The 12,237-nt window shown below is 32.8% G+C and overlaps 1 protein-coding gene across 1 annotated transcript in view; it reads left to right on the top strand.

Moving 5' to 3' along the window:
* The window catches only part of LOC149806028 (eukaryotic translation initiation factor 4E-like), a 45,058-nt gene extending 33,264 nt beyond the window's left edge, over positions 1–11,794 (top strand). Inside the window, exon 7 of the mRNA XM_089950881.1 lies at positions 1,388–11,794. Coding sequence (XP_089807007.1) covers positions 1,388–1,447 — 60 coding nt within the window. The 3' untranslated portion in view covers positions 1,448–11,794. The remainder of the gene's footprint in view (positions 1–1,387) is intronic.
* Positions 11,795–12,237: the final 443 nt, after the last annotated feature.

Here is a 12,237-nt window from a genome sequence, read left to right on the forward strand (position 1 = left end):
ATTATTTGTTCATAGTTGATGTACTTGGGTATTTATTTTACAGATTTGTTATGAAAAGAAGGAAGTATGATCTATTTGCTGCAAAAATTGAAAAATTTTTATGACTTAATTACAATGTGAACACTGACATGCACATGAAATAACTTAAGCACCAATATTATTGGAGAACAAATTCATGTGACAGTAAATATTGTGAAATTATTCAAGTCAAGTTGAAACTTGTTGGTAGGTTTATTAGTCCGCCTGGTGTCAGGATAATGTGACTGGGTGGGAAATAATGATACATGTCTGTGGCATGATGCCCCAGTGCTAGACATCACTATAAACTGCCACAATATAGCAATATGACTGAAAAATTGTTAAAGCTACATTAAAAATCCAAATCTGTCATACACACACACACACTCAGCTGCTTTCAAGTGTCATAAATCATTATCCAATGTCTCATCAGTTGTATACTGGCGACACCCAAATATACAAATCTAGCCACCCATCTGAAGTTGATGCTACCATCCAAGGTGTAAAGAGGTGCATTTCTGATGTGAAATCATGGATGACATGTAACAAGCTGCAGATGAATGATGATAAAACTGTATTTTATTATAATGTATTTAGATAACATTTGAGTTTGATTTTATGGAACTTTAATTTGTTACTGAATGAGATCACTTGCATATCAATGTGTGATAAACGCATCTACTCCTGCAGAAAATGTAATTCTCAAATTTGGTCAATTCATTATATATATGTGTGTGTGTATATATATATATATATATATATATATATATATATATATATATATATATATATATATATATATATAAAATAGATAGATAGACAGCAATATCACAAAATTGCCAATTTATATTGTAATTAAGGCTACCCAAATCATATATATGGTTATGAGTCTGAACTGTCTATGAGACTGCTGCGAGACTGCAACTTTTGAATTGCCACTATATTGTTCACATCAGTGTCCATGTTAACAAAAGACTTTTCCAGTCAAATAATCCTGTTGTAATACTTGTTTCACTGATGTAGTTACAGTGATGCAAATCCATTATGTATTGGCCTACAAGTCATGCTGTTTACCCGATATTATTAGCATGCGATCATGATTGGCATAGATTAGATATTCGTAGACATCACTGTTATGGTTAAAGTAAAGAAAATATTTTTTGTTATAAAAGGTAAAATAGACTTTATAAATAATTGGCCTACTTTTCAGTGAAGAGTGTCAGGTGGCCCCATTTTTCTCTAACCAGTCTGAAACACCATGTAGCTGTAATTATTCACATTATACATGACTTGCAAAACCCATTGAAGTGCAATTGCAGGCAAACGTTAAATTTACTGTTTCTAACATGTTGTTACTCCTTTATTGCAGGCACACTCTGACACAGCCACAAAACAAGGCTCAACAGCAAAAGACCGCTTTAGAGTATGATAGCTACAGTGTTTGTAGATAGTTACCAGTGCATTTCACTCTTCAGTTCATATTGCGTATAGAATTATATGCCAATAACCTTTTTGAACCACACTTCATCATTAATACCAGTTGCTGTATATATTATCCTGTATAATGTATGCTGTGTTCATATGAGCTCTTCAGCAGACATGTTGCTTGCTGTAGGCTTGCTTGTTTGAAGTGTGACCACTTTTGCAAAATTATAATTGGAGAAGATGGAAATTATGTATACTTTGTTTGAAAGACTTGTTTGGAAATTTTGTTATATCTGCATTATAGTTACATGTACATTTTTAGGTGTTGCTTGTCTGGTGGAGAGCACCTGTGGTGACCTTTGTTTACAATGTTGAAATTTGTTTTCATAAATCATTTAACACTGATTGAACATACATATATATATACATATATGTATATATATGTGTGTATATATATATATATATATATATATATATATATATATATATATATATATATATATATATATATTGTATTTATGTTGACAGTCAAGACAGTGTTATGTAGAACCCTTGTTTATCAACTGGTCAAACATATTATATTACACTAAAGCAAATTTTTATCAATAGGTGGATAGACAAGTGTGAAAAAAGTCAAGGTGTTAATAACTTTTAGGTTTCTTTATAATTGCGATTAAAATTTTGAACTAAAGAGAAATAATTCCATCTCATGGGATTGTACACTTAGTTTAATTTAAACTGCTTTAAGATGTTTGGACCATTCACCATATTAGTTTTGACAATGATTCATAAAAAGAGTGTCTGAAATACAAGACTATAGATCTTTCTCACCAACATTTATTTTCTTGATAGGACAAATTATACCTACAAGATTGAAATTGAAGATGTAAGGTTGGCATTTGTAATTTAAATATTCGTTCCAAGGATGCTATTTTACATTTTCATAATTAAGGTACAGTCATAGTCATTCAGGCAGAAAATGCAGAAGTGATAGTGTTGAATACTTGTACAGAGAGGTATATATGTTAATTGTATCAAATGGCTGCAGATATTTTTGCATGTAAATGGTGAACATATTGAGGTATGTTTGTATATTCTTATGGAGCCCTGATACAAGGGGGGAATAAATGCTAGTTATATTAAGCATAACCAATATTGGTATTTTTAAAGGTTAATGAATCTGAAGAATATTAGTATATACTGTTAATTTCATATATTTTGTATAATTAGGCACAGGGGGGCAGATTAAAATTTTAAATCAAGTTTGCATGGTGAAGTTAAAACAAATTGCTTTGGTAGTTTAATCCAGTTGAGGTCCTTTGCATTGGATAGGAGAGGTTATTTTTGAAACAGTTTCAAAACTCCACAAGACTTGTTATAGAAAGATCTGTGACAAACTAATATCACTTAGAAATAATTTTTATTCTAGACTATCAGTATGTTATGACTGTGGTTTTAAAATAAGTGTTAGAAAAGAGTGAACCAGACTTTGTAAAATTCAACAGATAATTTAATCCCCTTGGAAAACAAAGTGAAAATGTATTTAAAAAAAACCCCAAAACTTCCAGTATTGCAAAACAAATCACAAATAATCACTATAATTTCTAACACAAGTCAAATGATTAAAATTCTGAATTAACGGTAGTGGTATTCCAAAATAAATCCATTGCTGGAAGTGTTGATGTGCCTGTTATGGCCTTTGTCATGGCGATGTGCCAACAGTTTTTTTTTAATTGGATCACAGTAATACAATCCAAGAATTTTTATAGTGAAATTTTAATGTCTGTATAAATCCAAGTCTGTATGTCCCAAAATATTATTTTTGAGCACTTTGTATTTCCAGAGAAGAACAATTTAAATAATTTCACTCAAATCAAAAATGACTAATATTCCAGTAAACAAGATTTAAAAAAAAAACAACTAAAACATGAAGAAATAAACTGGATGTGGTCAGAAATTCATTTGTAGAAAATCTAGTCATAATTAGAAGGTCTGTTACTAAAATTATAATAAAGAACATAGTAAACAGTGTCCTTAACTCAGACCAAGATAATGATCCTAATATTTGTCCTTCACTTGGAGATATATAAACAGTGGTGTTTACATAATGAACTTGATTTTGGACAAGGTCTAATAGAAAAAATACATAATTCTACATAACCCACAGCATATAATGAATTAGAATAAAAGCAAATTAACAAACAATATAAATTAAATATACATTAAAAGCAAAATACTAAGTGATAGGACCAATGTCACTTAATAAAGATTATGGTTAAATCTGAAAAATAAATGGAAGTGAATTTAGTAAAATTTAATTTTGAAGTCTCTTTTCTGTCAGATAAGTTAATGAGCTTAAAAATGAATTATTGCTCCATGCCCTATGCAAAAGTAATTAAGCTGGTTTTTCCCATTTTTAGTTAGAAAGGCAGGATGCAAATATAGGTTTTGGAGCTCATTTATGTATGGTAAGAAAGACAGTAAGTTTTTCCTATATTTTCAGTTTTGTTATTTAAATCTGCATAGCCATTTTAAGTGTTTCACTGGCCTGTCTTGTCAGGTAAGAGAAATTTACTAAAATGAGCAGAATAAGCTTTGTGCATAAATAATTGGACCAGTTTAGCTACAGGCCTTCCAGTTCTCTATAATAACCCATTTAAAATATTGAAATTTCAAGTACTGATCAGACAGGATTGTGTTACTAAACATCTCTTTTCTTTTCAGTGTTATTTTTCAAGAATTTTTTATTTTTTATTTTTTCTTGGTGATTGACAATGTAAGAATGATTATGCAATGAAAAAATAATGATTATACACTGGCTGATATGTTCAGTTGTTACTGAAACACTAGAAAATCAAAAATTACTTTTGTAGCTTCGTCATTATATTTAGTATCTTTTTTCCTGCTCTCATCTAGGTTCTGAACTTTCTACATTTGCATCAGGAAAGACTGTAGATAGTAGGACAATAAAATACCATGACATTTAATTTTCATTGTTTGGAATTAAATGTCTGTTCACACATTTGGAGAGAATGTTAAAAAAAATCTGATTTTTTTTTTTCCAGCAAGGAAATTCTTAAAAGTCCATCAGGTTTCTTTAAGTTGCAGGCTGTGTCTTGAGGAAAAGCTAGACAACCTAGACTAGTTGGCATTGGTACTCCCATTGGAAGACCCATTTTTATAAGCTATACCAGGCTTCCATCTATCCAAATAGAGATACAAGATTCTCTTTGAGATTTTTATCATTAGAGCAGTTTGATTATTTAGCAAAATGTTTGTCACATGTGGAAGATAATTATGACTAGAAGTGAAATCACTTAATCATTCTCCATTACCAAAGAAATAGGTGCTGAATCCTGGTGTTATTTATCATGGGTACCATGCAACTTCTGTTGAAGTAGTCTGAAGTATACAGTTACCAGAATATGATTTTCCTCTTTTCCCTACAACCGGTTTATGAAGTCAGTCTTTTGTAGTCATCCTGCCAAAGAAATTTAAACATTTTTGTTATTAAGGTTTTTTAAGGAGTCTAGTCAGTTCTCCTGTGCCTGTTATAAATATCTTCAGTATTTCATCTTGTTTTGATCCCAGTTCAGAATGTTAGAAGTCTTTGTTAAACAAGACCTTTAATCTTTAAAAGTACATTTCTGCATTTGTTGTCTAAAAAAAAAGGAACTTTTTTTCCATTGAGTTTGTTTTTGTTTCCAAACAAATTTGTGATGGGAATTTCTTTATCCTAATTGTTGCTAACACTGCTGCATTTATTCTTTTGTTGAGGTGTGTGTGTGTGTGTGTGTTTGTGTAGTTTTTAGCTTGCCTGGCCAAATGGGTTTATGGTATGGCTTTGTACAATCCATCCATCTGTTTGTCTCTAACTTTTGTAAGTTGGATAGATTTATAATAAAGAAAACAACGAGCCAAGCGAGACCAGATTTGAGTACCTTGCATGGGTATCAAGACCAGATTTGAGTACCTTGCATGGGTATCAAGACCAGATTTGAGTACCTTGCATGGGTATCAAGACCAGATTAGTTCCTGTTTACTCTGGTCTGTATTTTGAAATGTTAAAAAAGATTTTAAAAGTTTTTAGGTGCTTTAGCAGGTAAAAAATGTGTACACAATATTGAAGACCAAATTACTTGAGGTAGTCGGTGAATTTTTATATGCTTATTGTATTATGTTGATGAGGTGTGTGATTTTTATGTTTTTCTATTTTTATGTCTTTCAAAACAAATCACATTTTGTAACAAAATTTGAACTGTTTGAACCTTTCTTTGTAAGCTCAATCAAGCAAAAATCACTTGAGGCAGATAGATCAAATTTGGTAGGCTTATCTGTATCAATATTTAGATCACCTGATTAAACATGCAGTCCATTTTCTAAACGTTTCCATTTTGTATAGATGTGTCAACTTTTGGGATTTCACTTAAAGACTTCTTATGGTGTCTAGTTGGTCATAAAATGACAAAAATGCTTATCTGATGTTCATTAAGGCTGCCATAGTGGCCATGTGACTGTTATCACTACTCCAGAAGAAAGGATGGTCTTCTTTAAGAGGTTCTTATAATAACTGGTTGGTTCAAAATACAAATGGTGCTAATCTGACTTCATGTGTGGCTGCCACAATCACCATCATGAAAATCTTTTTGCTACTTATGAATGGATGGTCATATTAGCATGGTGTTTTCATTGAAAGACTTCTAATGATGTCTAGTTGGTTCTAAATAAAATGATGCCAGTCTGATGTCCAATATGGCCCCATATCAGCCATCTTGATAATCTTGTTAATGCTAGTCAATCTGAACGGAAATTCGTATTGACATAGGGTTTTCACCAGAATACTTTTGTGATGTCTAGTTGGTCCTGAAATAAAAATATTTAGCCAATTAAATGTCCAGCATGGACATCACAAACGCCATTTTAAAAATCTTGTTAACACTACTGTTGAATAAATGGTCACCTCAGAAAGGGGTTTTTGTTGATCATTTATGATGTCTTGTTTATCGTACATCAAAGTAGTGCCAATCGGACTTCCTAAGCTCGTCATTTTGACTGCTTTTGCCAAAAGATGATTTGCTAAAATGTTAAGAAGTGTACTTTGTAAAGTACATTTGGACCTTAATTACCATCAGTACAGTTTGAGAAATTGCATTTCCAAACCCCATGGAGCTCAAAGACCTAGATCTTTGAGCATGATATAATCTTTGGTTATGTTTTTTTCTTTCTTTTTTTCTCTTCAGTTTTAAGTGGTGATGACATTCATCTCTCTCACCTAAGGAAATACTTAAACACACACTTGTTGCCTTTACACCTTTTTTCCTAATAACTTATTTGCCATTTGATACTTCTATACTAATTGTTCAAATGTTTTAGAGTCTTATTTTCCCTTTCGTTCTCAAAGTGATTTTTGTTTATTGGTTGTCATTGATAGAAATGTTAACAACACCTTGATCATGCAGGAGTTTTACATGAAAACTAGGGGCAGTTTAAAGGATCAGAGTTACTGATGTAAAATTAGACTGGTTTCTTTACCAACTTTACTAAATCTAATAATGAAACCTGGATTGAGATCAGACATGGACAAATCATTATTGGGATTTGATACTGGTTGACAGGTCTTGGCTGCCCATGGGTTGGTGGTTCTTCCCATGCTCTTGAGAAAATATGCCTGCTTCCATGCCTAGCCAATCTTGTGCTGAAAAATTAATCCACAAGGTCACAAAATACTGAGCAGTTTGTGTGGCTTGAATGGAAGCCAGGTATAAAAAGCTGTTTTTGCCTTCTTCCCCAGCTTCCACTCTCAAGTTCTTCTCATCTGACTTGGATTAAGCTTTTAGCTTGGTAGGAATATTCTTTAGGATGTGCTGTGCCAGAATTGAATTTGATGCATCTCCCTACTAATGATGTAGCTTTCCATAGCAACTAAGTGGAAAACCTCACCTCATCAATTATAGCTGTTATTACTAACATAGGAACACCTTTCAAATTCCTGATAAGATGCCAGTGCACCATGTAGTCCAACAGAAGTTAATACAATTTGAAACAGTTAAACATGGCCATAAACCAAAAATTTATACCAAACACCCAAAAATTGTCCCGGCATAGACGTCTTTCAACCCCCAGTTAGCTTTTTAGTCCAATGTATGCCAGGTGAGTGTTATCAGGTCCACTGGGTCCTATTGTTTTGGTATGTTTTGAATTGTTTCCTGTCTGCCATTGATGAGGCAGATTTTACCCTTTTATGCATGGTATATATTCATGTATAATTGGTATTTTGTCTTCAATTTTTCCAGATGTACTGGTAGATAATGTACTGTTCATTGTTTTTTGGAATCACATTAAATTGACCTTGCTCACTATGTTGTACATTTATAACACTTCATTTCCACATATTTCAGAGATCACATGATTCTTGGTAATATAACTTATTTTCTCTTGGGAATTTGTTGCTGATTTCATGTAAACAAATGGTATTTGCTGAAAATCAGCAAATCAGCTGTTTGCACCTATTAGCTCAGTTAAGCATCAGGCACACAATCCAGGAATCACTGGTTTTATATCTGCCCAGATAAGCGTGGATGAACTGACTCGGTGTGTAGTTGGGAAAGGCACTTAACTCCCATTTTCTTGGCAATATATAACCAGTAATGTGTTAAAAGTGCTGTTAAAACAAAATTAAATGCAGTTGGTCACACATTACTACCACTTTTTGAGGGGCACCAAATTTCAGATTTTGTTGCAAATCAGAAATTAAAGTCTAAACTAATAAATTTGTTCAGTGGAAACAGTATGATCACTTCACAAATTCACACATTTAAGTGCTTATGAAAATGTAATTTTAAAACAATACCCTCAGAAATTGATACCAATCAAAATAAATGAATTCACAGTATTTGCAAAGTTAATAACAAACTGGTTACACTGTAATTCCATTTTTCCATTCAGGAATGTATTCACATTAGACTGGTGTCACTGTAATTGGATGTTTCCCATCAGGAACATGTTCACATTAGCCTAGCTACACTGTAATGCCAAGTTTCCCATCTGGAACGTGTTTACACTGTAATGCCATGTTTCCCATCAGGAATGTGTTCACATTCACTTGGTTACTCTGTAATGCCATGTCTCCCATCAGGTAAGAGTTTTAAAAAAAAATTAGTATGAAAATTATGAAGGGCTGAGTATTCCTTTTGTTAGATTGAATAGAATGTGAATTGAATGATAAAACATGCTTTATTCTTGTCACAAGGAAGAAGAGTGTCATTGGATATAACCTGCAGACAGTAAGAGGTCATGACTACATTTTGATGCAGTTTTATCGATTTAATATTTGAAAATTATAGTAAGAATGTTTTTAAAGTAAAATAGTGGACAACTTGCCCTGTAGTTTTGTTGTCTATATGTTGAGGCGTATTGACCTTAATTTGAACAAGTTGCTTTTGAAACTTTAGTCAACTTTCCCCAAATTTAGTGCAAGTTAAGAACTCCAAAAATAAGGGATGAAAATAAAGGCAGCAACAAAAGTTGTATGCATTGTTATGTTTTGATCTCTTTATTTTATTCAATAAATGTTTCTTAGAATGGACCAGGCAAAAAGCCATCTGTTGCAGTGAACGTTATGTAGTATTGACCAGGCAAGAAGCTGTGTAATGCAGTGGATATTGTGTAGTATGATTCAGGCAAGAAGTTATGTATTTGCGGTGGATGCATAACACATTTTGCACATTATTTTTCAAAAAAGATCTAAAAAAAATATTTTGATTATAAATTTTTTACAATATTAAAAGATTTGTTTATGATTTTTTTTTACTGTGAAAGAAAGGTTATTTCACAATGCACAATTCATCTTAAGTTGTTAATGTTGACCTCCATTTCTTTTAACCAAAAATTGGCAGCTGTGTATTATCGAAAGTGGTACCAGTTAATGCATTTAATTTGAAGTTAATGTGGGAGTGAAGGAGTGAATGTCAGATTGGGATTAATAAGTGTTCAAAAAAGATTGGGGTCATATATAATGAATTGTTAGGTCCCAGAATGAGTTATTACTTAAATTTTTATTTAAAAAAAATAACTGTCCAATAATAAGCAAAGACTATAATCAAAGCTCAGAGATTAGTCTTCTTTCTTGAAAATACATTTAGTTGGTGGTGATTAATGAGCACCTACCTGCTGAATAATAAAATTTGCTGAATCTGAGCTGAAAGATGACTGTCATCTGCTCTTTTGGACAAATTTAGTCATTCATGTCAGTGGTTACTAATATCTACTTGCACAATAATGGAGGGGCCAAGTGGTCTAAAGCACTCTCCGTTAAGGATCACTGCCATCTCACCTTTGTCTGTGCCGGTTCGAGTCTCGGATTCAGCCAATGTGGGTATGTGAGAAAGCTTGCCAGTAGCTTCTCGTGGGTTGGTGGTTCTTTCCAGGATTTTACCGGGTTCTTCCTCCACCATTAATACTGGCCGCCATGTATAGCCTATCATGTGCTGAAAAATGGTGTTAAACCCCACAACAACAACACAATAATGGAAATAATAATGTAATGCAGACACACAACAGGAGGCATATAATGTACAAGTTGAACATAAAACAAAATTTGAAATTCCTAGCATGATAACAAAGTCTATGGGAGTTGCCAAGTTGTGGCAGTTTGTCTCAAGGTGAAGCAAGTTGGCTTTGGGATGATACCCATGGACCAATCCTGTCTAAAATTGCCATACCTTTACTGGCAACACCTGCTGAATAACATAAAGTGAATACATGTATACATTTTTTTTAAAAACAACAGAAATGTATTTTGTTGATAAAGGAAAACAGAAATACTTGGGAAACAAGTAATTTTGCTATTTCTATTATGCTCCCAGTGAGCAATGCACCTGGAGGTGATATATTTTTAATTTCAGTGCATAAAGAGTTGATGGATTGTTCAGTTGTCCTGTGGTTCGGAATACAAGCTTGGCTGACAAAAACAACTTAATTGATCAAGTTGATTAAACAATGTCCCAGTCAAACACTGGAATAAGAACTAAAACAATAGAAGAGCGGCTAGTATCACAGATTGGTATACTGGAAATTCATGTACTTCCATCCAAAAGCAGTAATGAAATGGATTGAATAATGTGCTTCCATCAAAAAGAAATTCATAAAATGGAGCGCTGATTTAGGATCTGTATTTTGTGGTTGGTACGTGCATCATATAGAAGACAGAATTGTTCTGAAATATAATTTAATTTTTTTATACACATTATAAACAACAATTACGGCCATTTATCTCAATTAGTTTCTTACACTAGCTTGTTATTCACCATATCTTTGAACTTTAAGTACAGTATCAAAATACAATTTGATAGCATTCAGGGCTCAAAAAACTTAATGGACAGAAACTTTGAAATAAAAGAACATGAACTGTTTAGTACTCTGTTCCTAAAACTGCCATAACCTTGTACTGTAAAGAATATCAGCCATTTTTTAAATTTCAGATTGTGGATTAAAATAAAAGTTACTGCAGCAAAAACAAAATACAACTGCAGTCTCCCTTTATTACTGCATACACCACTGAATATTGAAGGAAGGTCTGTATTGTCAGAATTAAAATGTGGAACCTGTGATTTTTGTTATCAAGTGTGGTACTTACAAGTGTTCTGCCTCCATTTGTTTACTGAAACAGCTCTTGCCTAGTTTCATGCCACAACTCCAATGCATTCTATATTGTTATACAAAGTGTTTAACTAGAAATAACTTACAAATGTACAATAATGTGTGTACTGAAGTTTAGAATCAATGGATTACACGATTATTGCTTTTCAACAGCCAAAGCTGTTATGTTGACATAGGGCTGTTCCATTAGAACATACATGGGACACAGGGAAGGCACTTTTAAAGTGGGGTAGCCACCTGTAGGTGCAATTTAGAATTTTCTTAATCATTTTAACATGAACCCTGTGAAATCGAAGTACCCTGGCATATATTTTTTTGAAACTGCCTTTCCTGGGTACCATGTATGTTTAAATGGAACAGCCTATAGATAAAATATGGTTCTTCACAATGTTTAAAGAAACATTTCTTTCTTCAGTTTTGTTCCTTAACCTTCCATTAAATAACTTGACTGTTTACTTGAATTTTATGAAGATTTTAGGGTCAATGTTTAAGGGTAACATCTTTTGAGTATAGTATACGATGACATACAATTTAAATTTTGTCAAGTTTATTTCATGTGGCTCTTTGAATTGGACAGTTACTTGCAATACCAAAGAGTACTTCTGTTGTACACTTAGTATTCCTTTGTAGAAATCACAGGTTGAAAGTGAAATTTGAGAATGAATAAATGTCTGGTACATCAGTTTTAATGCCATGCCGTCTTTGTTCTTCCATATAATCCCAACATTATGTGCATTTTGTACATCTCACTGCCAAATTGTATGTTGAACTAATATTTTACAATCCATGTGAATCATAACTGTAAGATGTTTCCATTGTCTCATCAATTATTTACCTAAGCTGTTAAAAGTACAGTACCAAAATCCACACTATTTTGTCAGTATCTAATCTCACCAGTTGCTCATGATAAGTTGATCACGTTTTCCACAGCATTATAAAGCAAATTTATGTGCAAGACTTTTGTCAAAAGGCTGGTCCAGGGCTTGCTGACCTTTTAGCAGCTGACACCCATTAAAGTGTTATGTTGATTTTGTCAATTAAGGTAAAGTATGTCTGAAGTGCACACATTGGTATGGAGTTCAGACTCCACAAACCTCCCAAGGTGGAGTTATCATGCAAACCACTAAACAGTGCTCT

The sequence above is a fragment of the Sinohyriopsis cumingii genome, chromosome 2 (genome assembly GCF_028554795.1).
Source record: "Sinohyriopsis cumingii isolate HCF-2022 chromosome 2, ASM2855479v2, whole genome shotgun sequence".
In the NCBI taxonomy this organism is placed as follows: domain Eukaryota; kingdom Metazoa; phylum Mollusca; class Bivalvia; order Unionida; family Unionidae; genus Sinohyriopsis; species Sinohyriopsis cumingii.